This window comes from Daphnia pulex, chromosome 1 (assembly GCF_021134715.1).
Source record: "Daphnia pulex isolate KAP4 chromosome 1, ASM2113471v1".
Taxonomy (NCBI): Eukaryota; Metazoa; Arthropoda; class Branchiopoda; order Diplostraca; family Daphniidae; genus Daphnia; species Daphnia pulex.
The window spans coordinates 2,803,034-2,825,798 of NC_060017.1; the positions used below are offsets into that span (position 1 = coordinate 2,803,034).

General features: G+C 43.5%; 1 protein-coding gene across 1 annotated transcript in view; it reads right to left on the bottom strand.

The window, feature by feature from the left end:
- Positions 1-5,991: 5,991 nt before the first annotated feature.
- The window catches only part of LOC124191254 (potassium voltage-gated channel protein eag-like), a 29,855-nt gene continuing 13,081 nt past the window's right edge, over positions 5,992-22,765 (bottom strand). Inside the window, exons 7-11 of the mRNA XM_046584400.1 lie at positions 18,540-18,963; positions 14,038-14,237; positions 12,198-12,450; positions 9,613-9,809; positions 5,992-7,992 (exon numbers count right to left, since the gene is read on the bottom strand). Of these exons, the coding sequence (XP_046440356.1) occupies positions 6,655-7,992; positions 9,613-9,809; positions 12,198-12,450; positions 14,038-14,237; positions 18,540-18,963 (2,412 nt within the window). The 3' untranslated portion in view covers positions 5,992-6,654. The remainder of the gene's footprint in view (positions 7,993-9,612; positions 9,810-12,197; positions 12,451-14,037; positions 14,238-18,539; positions 18,964-22,765) is intronic.

Here is a 22,765-nt window from a genome sequence, read left to right on the forward strand (position 1 = left end):
TTATTATTTTTTAGTCGTATCTGTCATTTCGCCAGCGCTGATAACAGATTCACTTCGTTAATTCCATTCTTGAAAGTGAACTATATCAACTACAGGGCGTTGAATTGATACGAGTTTCATCATTATTCTTTAAATTATCCAGGCAAGAGAATTAACATGTTATTAGGATCGCACTTTAGTCATCCTAATGCAGGATAGTTTTACCTACAGATACACTAGAAATTCTTTTGATAGAAATATTGACGCTTGTTAAGTGACTTTCTCCACGTGTAATGCCATCGTAATCCAAGGGTATCGCAGCTGTTGTAGATCGTGTCTACGAATAGCATTTTCCAGGATTTTCGAGGCTGGAACACATGTACGAGCGTCAAGAAAACATAGATAATGTGGATGCGCCATCCAAAATATAAATTAGCTTATTTTCACGAACATAAAAATGTGTCTGTTAGCTTATTAACAGGTACAAATGGTCAAGAATGATCAACACTTATGTGTATCGTTGTAAATCAATGCAAAATGCGGCGCTAATAAACGCTCATTAGTAATTAATAGAATAAATTCAAAATGGGTATAAAGAGAAGGAATAAATGCTTGCTTTGTATTAACTTGAGGGATTCTCCTTCCGAGTGTTAGAAGAAGTCATCAGCCGATACTCGGGGAAAAGGAAGGGCAGCAGGGCCCACGTGACCTTGAAAACTCGATTCTCCTATACATAACATTGATACAGCCCGGTTCATGTCGAGTCAAAAGAACTAACGAAGGAACAAAAAAAAAACAAAACAAGATTGGGGGTTTCATTGCGTAACTTTACGTAGTGAAAAACGGAATATGTCAAGGCACGTTCCAAGTCTAATGATAATGCAATCAAGTTTATAAGGGCGATAAATATGCTGCAGTACAGAGACGACTCGCCAATAAATCAATGGCGATACGTTACATGTGCCGTCATAATCAGCAAATATAATTGTGCCGATATGTATGTAGAAGAATCTCTAAGGATATTGTCGTCGGGGATAGAAAAACTCAACTAAACCAACAGAGGAATCTGGACAAATTGTCAAACAAGACGTCAAAAGTCTACAGAGAATCGCAAAGAATATAAAAGCACTGACGGAATGAATTCAAAATGGTATAGAGAAGAAAACAAATTTCAACCTGAGAACCAAATTTTGCCAGAGTGAGCTATTTTTTGGTCAATTTTTTTAAATTATTTGTTATTTGTTATTGTGCGTCAGTGTCGTGTTTTAGCGTGAAAATTTTATATCACGATATTTCGTACGTACAGAGCCTTTGCTATGCATTACCATTCACTTTATGAATAAGAACTAACACTATGAACTAACATTCACTCACGATAGCAGAAACCCACCGCAGCAATACGTGTAAAAAGAGGCTAATTATTATTTACAGTAATCAGTCATACTAGCTGATAACAGGATACACTTCGATAATTCCATTTTTGAAAGTGAACAATATCAATTACAAGATGCTGCATTGATATAAGTTTTATTATTCTTTATTTTATTATCAAGGCGAGGGAATTAACTTGTTATGAGGATCGCACTTTAGTCATCCTACTACGCGATATTCTAACCTACTTTCGCACTTGATATTCTATTAAACGTTAGTCAGTCGCCCATCATGGGAACATTCTCCTTATTTCAACATTTTGGTTGAAGACAATGAAGGTTCCCATGAACATGAAAGAACGCAAGAAAGCATTAACGGGCGTCTGGAGTATATTAAACATAGGGATGCTGCATCCATAATATAAATTAGTATGTATATCAGAACTGAAAAGTGTTTCTTCCATCATCTCAACAGGTAAAAATAATCAAGAACGGCCGAAAACTTATGTGTAATGTTGTAACTCAATGGAAATTGCGGCACAGATGAACGCTCATTTGTAATTAATAGAATAAATTCAAAATAAAGGGAAGGAATAAATGCTTGCGTTGTTTGACTTGTAAGGATTCGCCTTCCGAGTATGAGAAGAAGTCATCATCCGAAATTTACGCGGGGAGAACGAAGGGCAGCAGGACACGCGTGACCTTGAAAACTCGAGTCTACTATTGATGCGGCCCGTTTCATGTCGAGTCAACAGAAGGAACCAAAAAAGAAAAAACATGATTGGCTGTTTCATTGCGTAACTTTTATTTGTCTCGTAAATGTTTCATAAGATAAATAATATTGATGTGGGGAAACATCGGAGGAATCAGATTGAAAAGTTGTTCTTTGCTTTTCAAAGAAATTCGCGACATGCCAAAGTTATTGGCTGAGTTGTTCAATGTTTTTCCTAAACTTCTACAGTATAGACAATCAATTCTCGGGTCGATCATCGGAACATAATATTTTACGAGAATTTGATTGAGAGGCAAAAATAATCTGTAGTGTACGATGCCGAAATGTTTAAGATACCAATAAAATTTATGATCTAGTGAAAAGCGCATTGTAAAGGCACGTCCCATGTCTAATGATAATGCAGTCAAGTAACGCTTTAAAGGTTACCACCCCTAACAACAGCCTACCCCAGCATGTATGGGTGTTAATAGAGGCTTATTATTATTTTTAGTAATAAGTCAGCGGCCTAGCGCTCGCTAATAACAGGATTCACATTGACAATTCTATTTTTGTAAGTGAACAATATTAATTAAAGGGTTATGCATCGATACGAGTAACACTTTTCGTTATTTTATTATCCAGGCGACGGAATTTACTTGTTACAAGGATCGCACACTAGTCATCCAATGCGGGATATTTTGACCTACTTACTCACTTGATTTGGCGCCAAGAGTTATTCTGGCGTTCGGGATGTGATCATACCCTCTATCAATTATGATGAAGGGTAAGGAATAATTGTGACGCTGTTACTTAACCATGGACGGCAGACACGACCTAGGTTCGTCACAACATTTCCCAAGAACGACACACCTGAACGAACGCCCAGGGATCTTAAATGAAGATGAAAAATCATCCACGATATGATATAATTTAAATCCCTAAACGGCAAAGCGTATCACTGTTTCCGTCAACAAAGATGAATTGTTAGCAATTGCCGAAATATTATTTGATATGATGTAATTAAATGAAAATAGATGCGCTGATAATTGTTCATTTGTAATAAAATCAGAATTATTGTAATTATATTGTATTAATTAGAATGAACATTCAAAATGGGGTAAATAGGGAAGGGAAAACAATCCTTGCTTGTATACTGACTTGTACTGATTCTCCTTTCTTCCAGAGAATGTGAAGAGGGCATCGGCCGATATTTACACGATATCCGCCGATATTTACGCCATATTACCGATCACGATAAACGATGAAGGCTGAAGTTAGTCATGAACAATTATACTTTGACTCTGGAAGTTAGCGCTGTAGCCACTACAGTAATGTTGAAATACTAAATTGATATAATGTTAGCCTTCCGCATCATGTACTAGTTAATAGAGGCCTATTATTATTTTCAGTAAACAGTCATTTCGCTAGCGCTGATAAGAGGATTTATTCGATAATTCCATTTCTTAAAATGAACAATAGTAATTGCAGGGCGCTGCATCGATACGAGTGTCACTATGTTTTATTCAATTATCCTGACGAGGGAATTTACTTGTTGCAAAGTTCGCACATCAGTCATCATATGTTGAATATTCCGACCTTCTTATACACTTGAAATTATTATAACATTTGCCTTGATAATCGACATGATAAATATTTCGTAAACACCAAATGGCTTCGCTCATCTACGACAAGGTGTATGACCATTGTCTCGAAAATATTATCAACGAATGATCGAGTACTTGCAGAATGTAAAGAAATAGAAAATCCATCTATAATATGAGCAAGTTACAACCCTTACACTGAAAAGTGTTTCGGGAATCATGTCAGCAGGTATGATCGGTCGACATTAGGCGAAAACATAATTTTAATTATTAAACCTAATGGAAATAATTGCGCTCGCAAATGCTCATTAGTAATTAGTAGAATGAATTCAAAATAGGTATATAGGGAAGGAAAAAATGCTTGCTTTGAATTGACTTGTACAGATTCGCCTTCCGGGTATGTGAAGAAGGTATCAGCCGATATTTACACGGAGGGCAGCGGGGCACGCGTGACCGTGACATCACGCGAAAACTCGAGTCTCCTATGTATAGCCTATACTACATTGATGCGGCCCGGGCCGGTTCATGTCGAGTCAAAAAGAGGAAAAAAGAGAAAAAAAAACAAAAAAACAAGATGATGGTAGTTATTTGTTCATCGGTGCGTATATTCATATGCTCACAAATTGCAATAACTCAATTCAGATCGAACGATTGTGTATGATGCACTTTACATACTGTATGTACATATCAAATTGTAAAGTACAAATGCCATGATATAGGGAATTATATATAGGTATAAAATAGCATTCACCAGCAGAGCTCAGACTTTGCCTATACACAATAAACACCCATATTCAAATATCGAATTGAAAGAAATCGAATCGAAAAAAGGGCGGGAAATGGGCCGATGATTTTGTTATGATCGATTTAAGAAAAAAAAATCAAATAAATTCAAACGTGATGTACAAAAGAGAGCCAGACACAAACGCAATTTCCAATCACTAAATATTGAATAAAAAGAAAGAAAGCGATGAGGTTCAAATGGGACGATGTATAGTATTCAATCAAAGATATGGCGATTTTGATGTATCTATTTTTGTCTTTGGGCTGAAATGTAAAGTTACGTAAGACATCAGAAACAAACTCGAACGGTCGTCCCGCATCTGCTGCTGAGTTGTCACTTCTTTTCCATCACTCGTCCACTTTCGTCTTTGTTCTTGTCGCCTCAGTCAAAAAAAGCGCCTCACTCGTCCGGAAATGTGACACTTCCGAGACGCTGCGCAATTGAACTCTGCGTGCCTGTGTGTCTGTCTGTGTGTGTGTGTAGTTTTACACAATAGCAGCATCCATCCAGTAGTTTGTCGGGGAGAGTAGAAAAAGAGTTTGCTGCTTGCTTGTGTGTGTGTGCTGCTATCCCGCATGTGTGTGTGTGTGTGTACATGCCCATAAAAGTATAGGAGCCCCGTGTGTTTTGTTTTTGTTTTAATTTTATAGAAGAGAGAGCAGAGAGAGAGAGAGTGGACGGATCGATGGTGCCTCTTTTCTTTTGTTTGAAAACGCCCCGTTTTCTTTTATTTTTACTTAGTTGAAGAGAGCGCCCAAGTTGATGCACTAGACTCCCTCGCTTCTGTACTATCTAGACCAACTGAAAACTTCTTTATCGGTTTCCTTCCTCTTATGTTTTCTTCTTCTTCTCTCTCTCTCTTTGCTATCTCCAACATCGGTGATGGCTTCTCCTTTTATATTCTGCTGGTTGGAATTATTCGGCAAGGCCAATGAGGAGGCTAATGTCGGCCAGAAAAACAAAACAAAAATAAAAGAAAGGCGCCGAGTATAAACGAGTTAAAAAAGAGAGAAAGAGCAAATGTGATATTGAAATAGAAAATAGAAAAGTTTGCTCTTTACACTATTTGCCCCCTTTTTAATAGATTAAGAGGGAGTATGAGAGTTTAGATATGTACACCATGAACTGCCTGCCTACGTCAGAATCACGAGCTTACACCCAGAAAAGCTCAGCAGCGCTCGTTTCACGCGTATAGGACACGCATCAAATTATGCACACAGCTGACACTATATACACCCCCAGTTGAGGCTAATTTTCATTTTTTTTAAGTACCAACAGAGGCTCATGTCTTGCATATAAAAGGATGTATAATGTGAAGATTTTTTTTTTTTTTTTATTCATTTTGTTTTATTTATTCTGTGATTTCAAATTCGTTTTTGGCTTTTCTTTTTTTTTTTTGTTTTTTTGTTTTTTTTTTTTTGAGGGATAGAGAGGTGAATTAAGGTGGGCGGGTGATTTTGACAGAGGCGAATAACGACGAGTATAAAGTACCGAAAAAGTAGGCGCTATTATAGCCGCTATAAATCAAATGATGCCTAGAGAGAATAAATGGACTCGTTAAATTGTAATGTAATCAAACCAACGGGGACAAAAAAGACTCGAAGTTGAGCTCTCACTATTATGTATACCGTATTTTTTTTTGAATAATTAAAACTGGGAATAGTATCATAACACAAGATGAGTGAGTGAATAATCAAGAGGAGAAAGAGAGAGAGAATAGGAACCGATAACAACACACATAATAATAAAAATTGCACATGTAATATAATCAAAAAGGGGGGGAAAAATCAATCGGTAAATTGAAGAAAAAAAATATCCTCGGGAGGTTGTTGTGGAGGGAGCCGGGGGGATTGACATGATATTTAAATAAGTTATACACGTAACAGTCAAATGATGAGGAAAGGAAGTTGTTTTTGAATCTTTTTTTTTTTTTTTCAATTGCATTCTGACTTTTTGTGATGGCGCGCAATAATTAATAATATTTACATCGTGTCTCAATTGAGAGATATATAATTGTGTGTGAATCCAAATTCCAAAAGGAAAACAAATAGGCCGCTTCCCTTTTACATCATCACGTTGGACTTCCATATGACGTCATCATCATCATCATTACTATTTATTTATTTATTTATTTATTATTATTCAAATCGTAATATCATTGAAAGTAATTGAATTATTTGTTGTTGTCTGATGTCATCCCATCTAATGTCAGACGTACTCTTGAAATTGTGTCGTCAGCTTGTCGCTCGTGCCGGCCGACCTGGGCCGGCTTCGACTTCTGGTGCCGCCGGACTGCGGTTTCCCGCTACTGCGGCCGGTCGGCCGGGCGGCGGGAGCTGCTCCGCTGTCGACGTCGACCGGCACAGGGGTGGCCGCCGTTGGGTCGGCAGTGTTGCCCGGCACAAGCAGAAACGGCTGCTGGGAACTTGAGGCTGACGAGGCCGTTGGGTTGTCTGACGAAGGAGCTGGCGCAACTTGAGCGTGACGGATGCGGCCACCGGGCGATCGAGCGCTCGGCAGAGGAGGTGGTGGTGGTTTGGCGGGCTGTGCCGCCGCCGTGGCCGCCGTGGCCGCCGCCACACTGGCCGGCGTCAGACGGACAAGGATCTCGCCCAGGATGTCCTCCAGTCGCGACATTTTGTGGTTGATTCGCTGGACTTCGCTGCGCACTTCTTGTTTGAGCTCTGTGAAGGAATCGATGATGGACGAGGAGTCGGATCGCGACATCTGCTGGTGACAATGGCCGGCAGTGACGGGCGGACTGTAATCCGCCGACACGGTTGTGCTGAACGCTTGGCTGGCTGTAAGCCGGCTCCGATCCAGCGGAAGGGCTTCGTCCACGCTCGTTTCCTGCCGCTCGGGCACCCGACTCAGTTTCGGGTGGATTTTGTTGCCCGAGCCGGCCGACTGCACTCGACCGGCCGCCGTCGTCGTTGTTGTTGTTGTGGCTGCTGATGTTGTTGCGGTCGACGCTGCCGCCGCACTGGTTGTCGCCAGAACGGGCAGCAACGTCTGAAGGCCGGCCGATGGTTGCTGCTGCTGCTCACCGTCCTGGGCCACGTCGCTGGAGCCGGAACTCCCTCCGCGCATCATCCGGCCCCATTTGCTTTTGGCCGAGCTGGCCCGGGAGCTGGCCGACGCCGTCTCGTCCTCTTTGACGGCCTTGATCAGTGTCACCTTCTCCTTGCGGGGACTGGAGCTGCCGGACCGAATCTGCTGGCCGCCACCTGCCGACAGGTCGAACTCGGCCGACAGTTGATGCTGGAGCAGTTCACCTCGCTCGATGTCGCGGGAGCTGTGACTCGGCGTCCCGCCCTGCGAGCCGCACGGTCCGTTGCTGTTGGTGGTGACGCCCAGAGCCGATCCGGCGGCCGGCATGGCGACGCCGGACAAGAGGTTGCCCGAAGAAGTCGATCCCCCTTTGCGGAATCGGGAGAAAATCTTGCGCACCAAATGATCCTGACTCTGGTCCAATTTCGGCTCGTTTTTCCTCCTCTCGGCCAGCTCCTTTTCCCGCTTCATGTCCGAGACTTTTCGAAAGATCAACTGTCAAAACGACACACACACAGACACAAGAGAGAGAAGACCAGATCAATCAATTATTATTAGCCATCCGTGACAGACAACAACAAAAATACACACAGTTCGTCTTTTTTTTCTTTTTCCTTTTTTCGTTTCTTTCCCGTTTCGTTATTTGGACAATCCAAAATGTCACCAACAAGCACTCGGATTACTCTTTTCTCATTTTTCCTCGACAGTCACGAGGACTTTGCGTGAAACGTCTCTTTTCCAGGGAAAGAAAAGAAAAGAAGAAGAAGGAGACGACAAGGGCTGGGCTGGTGTGTGTGTGTACACATAGGAGCAGAGCCTATATACGACAGAGCAGCAGAGGAGGAGGAGGAGGAGAGGGGAAGGCCGGCTATATTACTAATACGCGTCAACGGATACGCCGAGACAGGACTGACACGTTCGCCCCGGAATCGAGAAAAGTTGATTGTCGAAACCCGATAGGCTTTTGTAACGGTCATCCGGCGAACGTCACAGGCAAACGTGAAGCCGTCTCTATATTATTGTACAGTGTCAGTTGTATATGTACAGTATGTGTAGTACTACGCCGTGCAGCTCACCCGTACTAAAGAACCTCTGTCCTGTATAGCATCCAAATGATGTGAGTGTGTGTGTACATTTAATATGCCGCGCCGGGGGCCCTCGTCATTCGGCCGGTTTTCAATTTAATAGCAATAATGGAGGATTAGACTCTCTCTCTGCGCAACTTGTAATATAAAAAAAAAAAGCTTTCGACCCATATAATATGCAGTGTGCCGCCGCCTACATGTGTGTGTATGCATTGTCGCCATTGTGCAACCTACGTCAAAGGCCGGCGCATAATAAATAAATAAAAAATAAAATAAATAAAAGGCTGTGATAATAATAAGGGTCCGCCGGATGGGTGGGGCTGCTGGCAGTTTCTCTTTCTACCCCCCCTCGGCCGCTTTTCGTACATTTTCAATTGAGTGCATACGTGGGCGAAGAGAATGAAGAAAAAGACACACAGCACATAAGGTGGATAAGAGAGTGGGGGTGGGGCAAAACAAGGGTACTCGGCGGTTGTGTGGAAGAAGAACTATATGACGAGTCGTTAAAGGTACACACAATTCCTTTATTTAGGTAGGAAGGGGGGGCCTGTTTTTTCTTGCGGGGCTGGTCTAGTCTATACCCAAGGAGGGACGAAAAAGAGCAGAGAGCTATATAGGCAAAGGAGAAAAAAGACAGCAAATAATCGATATGCATATATTGGATTACGAGTGGGGGGGCGACGACTGAGCGCCGAGTCAGACGAGAAGCCCAACTCGATAATGAAGGACAGAGAGAGAGAGAGAGAGAGACAACAAACAACGTAAGGCGATCTCTTTCCCGAATTTTCGGCTGTTGCCATCACGAGGGGAATTCTTGGGTGAAATTATCAAAGGGTCGGGGGACAAGGGAAACTGAAAGGGCGTGCCAATAAATAAAGACAACCCCAAAAAAGAAAAATAGCAACGGGGGGAAAAACAGCTGAATCGTTGGGAAATGTTTATCGAGAGAAGAGAAAGGGCGGGCGATTTGAATTGAAAAGGAGATAATCAATGTTTCATCTCTCTTCTGTTCTATTATATACATACTAACCCGATGCCGGAGATTGTAGGTGAGGATGAGATTGCGGGCGAACGAGTTGGCGAAGGCGTGGTAGAAGTCGAGGACCTCGATGAGCTTGTCCCGTTTGATGGCGTGCAAGTCGCAGTAGGTCAAGGCTCGGACGTTGGCCGCCGATTGGCCCACCGTCCCTTCCTTCCAGAACGTGTCACCGAAGACGTCGCCCTTACCTAATTGTATATGACCCGTCACAACACCAACAATTTCGTTTTGAAATGAATTATTAAACATTATTTTAAGGTAGTCGAAATAACACAACATTTTTCATCACTTAATCAGAAAAGTTTAATAGTCTCCACAGTCGTTTGAACGTCCCAGCTAAACTTCCCGATGGGCTGTACACGGAGGGGGGTTGTAAATCGATCGTGTATAAAGTTGACTTTTCGAGACGATGAGATGGCAAATACCCGAGAGTATACACATATAAGTACGCAGTCCTGGCAGTCTAGCAGCAACGCAAGTTTCAATCGAAATAATAATAATAACTCGGGATATAGTTTAAACATAATAAAAGTTTTGTTTTTCTCTTCTCAGAACAGAAGAGATTCCCTCTGCCATCCGGAAAAACAACAACAACAAGAACTTTTTTTTTCTTTTTTTATCTAATATTTAATGTTTTATCGATCACCTGCTGACAGGGATTGTGTGCCACGATCCCTACATGTACAGTCGCCGCCAATATCTCCCGCGCTCTGCGTGTGTGGATTGTATACATACTACCATACTACATAAAAGTAGGAGCTCTTTGATGTTTCCCTAGACATAGTTTCAACCCTATAATATCGCTCTCCCGACGTCGAATATGAAAATGTGTATAGACAAACCAAGTCGATCGTCTCTTCTGATATAACACCGCCTACATTAAAGGCTATACAAGCATTAGATATTATTATTTGTGTGCGCTGCGCTGTGCAGCACATCTGAAAGTTTGGAGTAGGAAATAAATAAAATGCGACGAGAGGAATTCTCCGTTGTTTTCTTTCATGCGCATCGATTTTTCCCTTTGGTTCTTTCTCCTTCTTTTTCACGCCGATCTACACTCACCTACAAGTCTGAAATGTTAGCTGCGCTCCGCCAGGTTTTTCTTCCTCACTTCCAAACTGTTTCTCACCAGCACGAACCAGCGAGCAAAGCATCGAGTGAAAATGCCTATCTCTTTATTCTTCCAATCTCTTTTGCCCTCCCCGACGTCTTAGACTCCTCTGTAGTGTGACGAGGCTGTGCACTGTGCAGTATCTTTCCAGTACGCTGGTACGCTGGTGCGCCAACGGCCCAAACAATCTTGAACCACCGAGAAAATTCCCATCTGGCCGCTTATAGTTCTCTTTCAATACATTTTGATAAGAGACAGTTCTAGTGCTGCACACATGGAAATTCGCCAACTTTTTTCTTCTTTCGTTATTTTTTTTTTAAATGCAATTAACGTTATGACAATAAAGACTCGATTTAAGGAGATTATAACGACGATATAGGCGTTGGAGAGAACCAGCTCCACGGTGAAGATCAACTGGCGATTCCTAATGGGGCGTGTCGTTGACTAATTGGGAGCTCCTGAGTGACTTGTACTCGTTCTGAAAGCGACTGGGACGCCAGTGTGTGAGTGTGTGAGTGTATAGCCGTCACGGCACGTCGGTTAACATAATAGTAGATGATTAGAAAGGAGAAAGAGCTTGACTTAAAATTCGTGACGATATATGTGTTGGCTGTTAAACTCCGCCGGACAAAACCAAACAAAAAAAAGTTCATCCGGCGCACGGCACGGCAGAGCGGACTGAAAAGCTGCACACATACATATATCTGCTGGGCAGTTAAGGTCCCATCCCTGGCCGCTGGGGTTCTTTATTTTCTAATGGGAATTTAACGACCCAGATGGGTCTCCGGCGGTATACTATACGGTATATACCCATAGGGGAAAAAAGGGCAGAAAGAGGTATATAGAGACGTCCAGCTAATTACGGAGCCACACGGTCGGACAGAAACTGCTGCGGCCGGCCGCGGTTGAGTCTCAAAGTTGTCAGACCATCGTCGATGCTGGGGTCTTTTTTTGCGGCTGCGATAGGAAAACTTGGGAGCGGCACGCACACACAAAGTATGTAAGGAGAGCCGCCCGGCTTTTTTTGTCTATATAGCGATCGTTGGCCCAGCCCGGGCCGTTTCTATGTTGTGTCCGCCTCTCCCTTTGTGTCTAACATTGACTGACTTGTGTCTCTTGGTCTTTGTCGAATCGATTTCACTAGCCCCGACGACGACGACGTCTCTCCGCTCGTTTCCGACCATTGAATTTGCGTCTATTTTTAGGTTTTGTCAAATATCAAGAGAAAAAAGAAGGGCCGGCAACAAATTCTAGAGAGTGAGAGCGGACGCAACGGACGTCATGCGATGAACGCATCTCGGCCGGTTAGAAGAGCATCGACGTCATCGATCTGGTGACCCGTTTCCCCCTCCCAGGAGCTCCCCACCGCCGCGCTCAACTGGAAGGTGTGGCCGACTCAACTGTACAGCACCAACAGCAACAACAACAACAACAACAACAAGATAATGGCTGAATGGAATATTACCCAAAATGGCGACGACCTCGTCGTCCTGGATGACCTCTAGCGATCCCGTGACGATGAAGCAGAGCGTGTCGATGGATTCGCCCGTGTGGTAGAGCAGGTCGCCGGGAGCCGAGTGGGCCATGGTGAAGTGCATGGCCAGGGCCCTGAGGCATCCGTCGCTGGCCAGCCGGAAGGCCGGATGCTCGTTGAACACCTTGCGATTGAGATGGACGCAAATGTCGGCCTTCATGTCTTTCGGGCAATAATTCAGCACCTATTTGTCAATCGACGCCAGCGTCGTGGGGAGGGGGTTTTGTGTTTGTGACGCCGTTGGTGGGTTGGTGTTTTTATTGTCCGTCGTCGCAGTCGTGTCAAGTTATTGATGTCGCCCAAACAGAAGGGATAAAGCCAAAGAGAAAAGAGAGAGAGAGAGAGAGAGAACATTAATATTGCATAGATATCATGTGGGTTACACACGCGGCAATGATTGGTCGCACAGCCGAGGACCAAAACCTTTTGTTGTTCGACACGCAAAAATGGAACGCGCTAGTCTCACGGGCCGGCTATTATTATGACCGTACCGAGTCACCCTCTACCCGCGGCCATTACAACCGACTCAATGGGTTCACCTTGCGCCAGGTTGTCATCACAAATACAAAACTCTCTTCCCCAGCCAGCCAGCCAGCGAAAAGGTTAACTTTTTTTGGGGGGGTTTTCTGTTCCGGCTTGACGGTTATATTTAATCAAAAAGGAGAGAGCGAGTGCGGTGGCATCTGCACGGACGGTCGACGGGCCATGTGTGTTCGTGTCGGTGATCCATCGTCCGGAACACGACACTATATTTAGTCGCGGCCTATTTATATACTTCTGTACCTATATGCCATATATACCTGGCACTGCTAGTAGACGAGTTTGGAGACGTCGCCGACACGACACGCCGTGATCGAAATGGGTCAACGCTATTAGCCTTTTTTCTTTTTTTTTCTTTTTTTTTGTTCCCGGGGGCAGCAGCGGCCATTAGCAGGTGCCAATGCGTGCCAGCGCCAGGGTAATCCGTCCACCAGCGGCGGCTATATAACCTACTATAGCTCCTGTATTAGACATACACGGGCGGGGAATCTAAAGTTGAGGGTTTCCAGCTGAGAATATTCACGGGGAAACTATGGCGGCGCGGTGGCCGGCACGGCACGGCGCGGTTTTGTCGATCGATGGAAGATAAAATCCACGACCACCAGCCAGCCAGGAGAGAGAACAACCCAGGCAAGCCCCGCAAAGAGCCACGGACATTAGAGACATTTCGTATGCAAACACGCGCCTGCTACGCGCCAGCCACTTGGGCGTCTCTCTCTCTCCTTTTCAACTCCTCCACTACACTACGAGAGAGAGACGCCATCAGCACCGACGTCGTCTATGCAAAACAATGCGCACTTCCGCGGAAAACGTCGTTTCTCCTCCAATTTAAATGCCCCGTGGGGGCGTCCGGCATCTCACCCAAAGAACAACAACAACAACAACAGAAAAAACAAAAGAAATAAAGGACGCCGTCGATTGAATTGTCTTGTTATTTCTAAACCCCGACGTGAAATAGAAACAGACGAAGAAGAAATAAAAATGTCGAGGTCGTTTGGGAGATAAATTTGGATTTTTCGAGGTCGAGTCAAACCGCGCGCGTGGGATTACGTCTACTACTATCTTTCAAATGACCCGCGCGAATCGTTATTTACTGGTGGTCGCTGTTATTTCGTAACAACGAAAATAACCGAGGCACCACCCTCCGCTCTTTGGTGTACATGATATAAAAATAGAGTTTGAAAATGACGCAACGCAATAAATTGTGTCGTCTTCTTGCTCTTCTTCTTACCATGCACGTATCGAGTCCTTTGGACATGGCCCAGGTGGAGACGACATAGTCCATGACCCGTTCCGACAGCGCCCGCGGCACCTCGTTCAATTTCATAAACTCCCGCACGTTGTTGAGCATCTCGTGGTATTTGGCCGTCGCCGATGTCATCTGCTGGATGATGGTCGTCACGTGACCGAAGATGGTCGCGTACAGCAAAGCTGCGTGGAAATTATAAAATTCAAAAAACAAACAAAAAACAAAATCGTTAAAAATGATATTACGCCATTAAAGTCAAGTTGCGCCAAACAACTTAAAAATTGAGCGATAGTGGAGGGGGGGGGGGGATTAAACAAAACTGCGGGACATCAAAACGAGTGACGTAATTATGATTAGTGATGATGGATTTGTTTAACTCCCTTTTTTTTCTTATTTTCGTATACCGGGACTTACGAAAATGATTTACCGTGAGGGAACGCCCTTTTTCTGTAAATCCGTCACGTCATCAAAAGTTCGGCGTCACTTTCTGTTTTCTTTTTTTTTTCCTCTCCCTTGTTTTTTTCCCCCGTTTCACCCCGCCGAAGTATATAAAAAGAAATCAGATGTTGACCGCCATCACGCCATTGCCAACCGAGTCACGCCATCCTCACTAACGCCTCGCACAAACACCAAACTCTCCCCAGCAGCGGCGGCGCATGTTATATTCCACATAACTTTTTTTAATTTTTTCTTTTCTTCCAAGTTTCATAAGGGGTTAACTCTAAAATTAAACAGTCACGAAAACTTCTCGGTTAGGTGGGGATGCAATCAACTTTTGAGAACTCGAAACGCCTCGATGAATTCACGCGGCGAAATTTCATTAAAATTATTTTTAATAATAATTCCCGACGTCAAATAATATTATTATTTAGTTTCTTTTCGAAAAGGAAAAATAAAAACAAATATCACACCAATTCAGACGGATATATATATGTGTATATAGAACACAAATATATAACGTGACAGAATCATCTCCTTCTCCGTTTTCTGGTTTGGGGGCGTCGGGGCGCGTCAAATTTCCGCTCCCGCGCGGCTGTTGCTAATATCGAATTAAGAAACCGACGCCGCCGCCGCCGAGCATCTGGACTCACACGGTGGAAACTGGGCGGGGTGGTGGGGGGGGACGTTCGGTGATTAGCTCCACGTGCAATATGCGGCGGCAGGAGAGACACGAGATTGAAAAGAGAGATTTGGAGGGAGACACGCGGCGACTGCGGGATCGAAATCAATGCGCCCGCCGTCGTCCGTTCCCTGCTAGTATCTATAATATTATATATTATAAGAAATTCAAAAGGAGAGGCAAATCCGGGACAACTTTCGATTGAGTCTTGGTGGTGCGGACTGCGGAGTGAAAACGACATCGACGTTCTCTTTCTCTCTCTAACCTTTTCGCTTTCTTCGTGTTCGGCTCACCATATAATCGAATGTTAACTATCTTGGCACCGTATAGATTCCACATGCAGAAGCCGCATCAGCTGTTGGATTTCCTTATTCTCACTGTCTTAAAGATCTTCAACTTGAACCGGATGCCGGATACAAACTACCAGCACGCATCTTTTATCCATACTCTTTTCTATTAATTTTTTTTATTTTTCGGTTAGATGGGCTCGATCTACCTAATCTTAATTTACGAAGCCAAAGCTACCCCTATTACCAGCCTACCTCAACATGTATTTGTTAATAGAGGCTTATAATTATATTTAGTCGTCTGACATTTCGCTAGCGCTGATAGCAGGATACACTTCGATAATTCCATTTTTTAAAGTGAACTATATCAATAACATGACGCTGCAACGATACGAGTGTCATTTTTTTAATTCTAATATCCAGGCGAAGGATTTTACTTGTTGCTAAGATCGCACATCAGTCACCCTAATGCAGGATATTGCGACTTACTTATTCGCTTGAAATTATATTAAAAAATAACATGGTGCTCGTGTGAAGCTTTTCCTTCACATTCATGTGAATATGATTCAGAAATGGACCTTTCTTAGAAAACCATCCTCCGACTGAAAATTCACAGAATTCAACGGGCACTCAACAGACCTTATCTTTCAAAAACAATCCATCCATATATGAATTAGCATAAACTGTTAATCTGGAGAGCGTATTGGATTTCATGTAAACGAATATAAATGGTAGACATCGACCAAACATGTGTTTTAAATGATGTATCTCAAAGAAAGTTGCTGCTCTGATGTATGCTCATTAGTAATTAGTAGAATGAATTAAAAAAGGGTGTACAGAGAAGGAAAAAATGCTTGCTTTATGTTCACTTGCACGGATTCTCCTTCGGGTATATGAAGAAGGCGTCAGCCGATATTTACACGGGGAGAACGGAGGATTAAAAGAGAGATTTGTAGGGGAGACCCACGCTGAGGATTCAAAATCAATGCTCCCGCCGTCGTTTTTAATATTATATAATATAAGAAATTAAAAAGGGGGGGGGGGAGAATCCGGCACAACTTTCGATTGAGTCTTGGTGGTGCGGAGTGAGAACGACATCTACGTTCTCTCTCTCTCTATCTCTCTCTCTAACCTTTTCTCTTTCTCCGTGTTCGGCTCCCCATATAATCGAATGTTAACTATCTTGGAACCGTATAGATTCCACATGTAGAAGCCGCATCAGCTGCTGGATTTCCTTATTCTCACGGTCTTAAAGATCTTCAACTTCAACCGAATTTTGGATACAAACTTCGAGCACACATCTTTTATCCACACTTTCTATTAATTTTCTGATTTTACTTGCATGTTTTGTAAAAAAAAATTTCGCGAAATTTGACTTGTCTCAGTCATGGCTATCACAACATACGTCGAAATAATATTTTATTATTAAATAAGAATTCTTATGAAGAAGGATATTGAACCACGATTTTGTCACTCGTCATGTCAGCGCTGTAACCACTGTACCATTATTCCGTTATTGAAATCAATATTATTCAATTGAAATTATGCTTGTGTCACGTTGTATCACGATAGTTCGTCCGTACCGCGCATTTACTCTCATTCCCATTCACTTTCATGCAAATGATCACGTTAATTCGATAAACGATTAAGGCTGAAGGTGGGCTCAATCTACCTGACCTTAATTTACGAAGCCAAAACTATAGCCACTATACCAAGGATTTAAAAAATTTTTAAAATTTTTTTTTATTATCCATTAAAAAAAAAATACCAAGGATACTGTCTAATTTATCAGCCTACCCCAGCATATACTTGTTGATAGAGGCTTAGATTTTGAGTCATCAATCATTTTGCTAGCGCTGATAACAGGATTCAAGTCGATAATTCTTATTTTGTAAGTGAACTATATCAATTACAGGACACTGCATCGATACGAGTTTCATTATTCGTTGTTGTAGTCTATAGGAGAGGGATATTAATTGTTAGAAGTAACGCATATTAGTCATCCTAATACGGGCCATTTCAACCTACTTATTCACTTAAAATTCTAGATTTTAGTAATCTGGCGCTCTAAGTTCGCCCTTACACCCAAAAAGTGAAAGCAGTACCGAAGACATTACATGTTTCGGCTGTAATGCACGGAACTGTGTTTTCAATAGGATGAGGACGTCAACAATGACGAGCGCCTAGACCTCGTAAAGAAATGGAAATTCCATCCATAATAAAAATTACTTTCCACCCTTAAACTATAAAGTGTATCGGCTTACATGTCAACAGGTAAGACTGGTCGACAAAGGCAGGAATTATGTTAGATATGATGAAACATCATGTATATTGAAGCTATGTTAGCAGCTCATTAATAATTAGTAGAATGATTTCAAAATTGGTATACAGTGAAGGAAAGAATGCTTGCTTTGTATTCACTTGTACGGATTCTCCTTACGGGTACGTGAAGAAGGCATCAGCTGATGTTTCCACGGGGAGAAGGGGGGATTGAAAAGAGAGATTGAAGGGGGACATGTTGAGGGATTGAAATCAATCCTCCCGCCGTCGTTTATAATATTATATATTACAAGAAATTCAAAAAGGGTGGCGAATCCGAGAAACTTTGGATTTGAGTCTTGGTGGTGCGGAGTGAGAACGACGTCGACGTTCCATCTCTAACCTTCTTTCTCCGTGTCCGGCTTCCCATATAAGTAATCGAATCTTAACTATTTTGGAACCGTAAAGATTCCGAATGCAGAAACCGCATTAGAAGCTAGATTTCCTTATTCTCACGGTCTTAAATATCTTCAACTTGAGCCGGATGCCGGATACAAACTACCAACACTGATCTTATCCATACTCGTAGAGATATAGATGTTATTCCAATGAAAAAGTAGAAGACATGCCAAAAAGTCGCTCCGCACGACTTTTTGCTCGACTACTACTTTTTCATTGGAATAACATCTATACAGTAAGTGGTGTGGAATAACAAATAAGAAGAAACTTGGCATTTTTATAAATGGCTAAAAGAAATTGTCAATGAACTGAGTGAAATGAGTTATTATTGGTTTTATTATGGTGGCGTTTTTACTCACATCCGATGATCATCATGCAGGTGGTGAATATTTTCTCGTTGTCCGTTTCGGCGGCGACGTTGCCGAAACCGACGCTGGTCATGCAGGTCATGGTGAAGTAGAGGGCCGTGACGTACATGGTCTTGCGGGCCGGTCCGTTGACCAGCTCGGGTGAATTGCTCTGGTTGGACCAGACGTAGGCGTACGGCGACTGAGTCACGTTGGCCAGCTTCCAGAGCCAGCTGTACTGGACGCCGTTGTCGGCGTCCGAGCGGCCGATCGAGTACCAGATGCAGGCCAGCCAGTGGGCCACCAGCATGTAGAAGCAGAGCAGCAGGATCAGCATGGCCGCCCCGTACTCCAAGTAGCGGTCCAGCTTGCGCACCACGCGGCCCAGTCGCAGCAATCGCACCACCTTCAGAGCGCTGAACAAACTCCCGATACCCTGGACATGACGAAGCGTAAAAGACGTGGAAACCGGAAATTTAATTTCATTTCGCACAGCAGCAACAACCGACATTTTAATTGCAAATGGCAGTCTGACAATAACAGCAGCCGAGAATCTAATTGGGTCGGCTCCAAACTGGCTCTACAGCTGTATCGAGTGTCCGTGTTTGTACACAACAACAACAGCGTAGTAGTATACCGAACGCGGGAGTCGAAACATTTGTTACAAGCGCGTACCTAGCGAACTCCCGCTCGATATTTTCGTTGCAGTCAAAGTTGCTGAGAATAAAATAAAAAAAATGAAATGGGAGAAAGAAAGAAATAAGAAGAAAAAAGAAAAAAGTCTCAACGCAGACAGAGAAGGAGAATAACCTGTTGTCCTATTTTGGCATCGGGTCCATCTTGTCTCTGGTGCGTGAAAATCTACTTACTCATTCGCCTCCCCACTTCGAAAAAAAGAAAAAGTAGAAAACGAGCGGGAGAATTTGTTGCGCATCCATCAACTCCGCTGGGCTCTTATTCTTCCCCATTGTACAGCAGCTCAACATTATCTGCGCGCAACTATATCGTCTTGGAGATATTTCGAGTTTTTCCCCATTCCGTCATCTCCGCCAGGAAACATTGATCACGTTCCCTCCACCGACGTTGGTCTCTCTATTTATACAGCCAGAGGGGAATAACGCAGCAGGGCGAGCATGAGCGTTCATCATTCAACACAGCGCGCCCGCTATTATTATGATTATGAATACAGTTCCTGGTAGAGAGAGCTGCGCTGCTCCTATAGATCCATCGGCAGATTATTACCAAAACCAACACGCAGTTATAACATCCGCACATATCCAAGGCTGGGCGCCTCTCTCTTTGACAGCCGAATAATAACCGCAACCGTCGTTGTATAGTAGAGTATAGTATGTAGGTGCATGTATAGCAGGGGTGCGGTTGTTGCGTCTAGACAGACGAGCGCTGCTCTTGTAATAAGCGATCGAACAGCCATAGCAGCAGGTGTATAGCTACCGCGCTCATATTATTTAGAGTCGTAGAATAGAGGAGCGAGTAACATTAGACGTTAGACGAATGGAGCGGCACACGCTTGGATAGTTCTCGTCGGGCCTCTTTTGTCCAACGTGACGGACATGGGCCACTTTCAAGTAAAGGGTGTAACACTATATGGCCGTCCTAAACAATGAGAGAGCTTTCGTCGGGAGCCGATAAAACGAGACCTGCTGGATATTATACTGATGCAATTCCCAGTCTGCCACGAAAAAAAAAAAATAAGAATTATATCGTACTATTCTTTTGTTAACTGCTGCTGCTGCTATGCTAGACATGGCGGCCAGAGTTATTATACACTGGCATCAGGAGCACCGAGCTCTGCTGTGTGGTACAATGTGTACAATATTATCTCTCATTGAATTTTTCATGGCCGCCCATTTTGTTGTTTGATGTTGCAAAGGGATCGAGGGGCGGAAACTGGTCCGGCTGTTAGTTCCTATAGACTACTCTGCTGCTGCGGCCCTCAATTATTTGTTTGCGTTAGATTTGTGTAGTTGCTGAGTGCGTAGTATCTCAAAACTTATGGCATATATAGGAGGAGACGACTGGATATGCTGGACGGACAATGCTAAATTCTATACTACTCTCCCTTTTTACACACACGAGTGTGGAGCTGCCAAGCTGGGCCATTCCACGCTGAGAGAGCTAGCCGAAAAAAAAAAAAAAAATCGATTCAAAGAACTTCTCGGTTGCACAACGGGCGCGTTTGTGTCGAATAGGAGAGAACCGCCGGCCTGCCGGCTCTATACTACGTTATATATATATATGGAAGATGGGTCCTATTTTCCTTTGCTGCTGGACCATGAAATGCGCTGGTTCTTCTTCTTCTTCTCCTTTCTTTTTGTTGTTGTTGTTGTTGTTGCTGCTCTCATCGTTTTCCAGCCGGATTCCTAGCTGCTATACATGTTTTACGAGCCAGTAGTAAATAAGAAAAGGGCCAGCGTCGTTCAGACGAGTGAGAAAGAAGAAGACGACCCAAAAGTGGTCTAGCGGGATAAACCGCTCTATTGATATTTAACCAGTCCTTGATAAAGACACACACACACACATCGCTTGGTCCCTGTGGTGTAGGACATGTATACTGTAACGGGCCGGCCAGTTATCTAGAGACGACCCGGTGTTACATAATATAGCTTCTCTCCCATCCTTCTTCTTCTTCTTTTTTTAATAAGAGGAGGGGCAGATGGCACCATCAATCCAGCTACCAGAGCCACAAATAAATGACACGGAGTATAGAGCCGGGCCAATCTTTTGATTAATTGACTTTTCACTTTGGGAAAAAGAAAAGTTTCGACAAGGAAAAAAAAAAAAAAAAAAAAAAAAATGTTCCTGATCAATTTTCTAGGGAATTTTATGGCGCATCTGTTACTACAGCACAGCCGAGAGTTTGTTGTGTACAATAGAAACGGACTATAGGATCTCACACGGATATTTTTTCTTTCTTTCTCTCTCCGGAATAATGGATCACAACGTTTGGGAATTGGAAGAAGTGGGGAACGAAGCTGCTGCTGCGCCGCATAGAAGCGGAATGACACAAGGGACTCGAGTTCGATCCGTCAAGGAGGATCTCCCAAGTTGAGAGAGTCGCAGAGAGCTATTAGCGACTGAAACGGGAAAAAAAGAAGAAGAAGAAGTGACTCTTCTCCTTCTTCTTATTTTTCGGTTGCTGCTGCTGCGCTGGAAGAGGATTGTCAAGGCGGTTATTGAACCTAATTGTAATTGGTTGTTCTTTATCTCCCACCCTGGGACCCTTAATGGAAACTGCTGCCAGCGCTTGACAATCAAGACCCATTAAATGTAACTCGCTCCCATATACTACATACGTCTGCTGCCTTGTTAACTTTCAATCGAATTAACAGTTTATGATAAATACGACCCTCAGTCATATGATACAATTGACTCCAAAATCAAATCAAGCGCAGATCCCTCCTTCCAAAAAAGAAAGAAAAGAAAGCGGAGAAAAATATCACAGGAGACGGACATAATAAAAACGGGCTGACTAGTGCAGTTTTTACTGTATGTGTCGTCCACCCTGCTGATGCTGGGGCGGCCGTCTAGCCGTCTAGCGCAATGTGTCGCATCCTGCATCCGTGATTGCTGATCTCATTAAAAGTGGATGAACTCACCCTGGGAGTGCACGACCTATACCCGCCAACGGTCGCCTCCGTTGTTTTGTGTCACGCGGCAAAACAAACGAAAAAGAAAAAAGTGAAAACAATAAAAACAAACGGCAGAAAAAGAAAAGAGATTGGGCGATGAGAGAGAGAGGCGCCCACAGCATCTCAGCTGCATCTCAGACTATATCATAATAATAATATAAAAGACTAAATAGCCGAGTATGCAAAAGTCGTCGCCGTCGTATAACTTTCGTGCAACCGAAACGGACAGGCAGCCGGGGACAGGAAGAAAAGAGAAAAGAAAAAGAAGAAAAGAGAAAGAATCTTTTAATATATGATGGACGAGCGACGCGGATGAATCGAGATGAGCAACCCATTACTATGGGGGTTTGCGCGCACACAGTCGGTCGGTCGGTCGGTCGGCTCGTCATTCTGGATGCGCTTGCTGGCCTTGCTGGCGCGGGCTATTTCGGTCGGGACGTCGGCCAACAATTTGATCCTCCTTTTGACTCTTTTCTGGCCCGTGACTGGGCGCTCTACAACACAGTGTCACGCCTGATTTTCTCATTCTTTGACGAGAGCAACAAACAAAAGAGAAATAAAAAAAATAGAATCAAGTCGGCGGGAGAG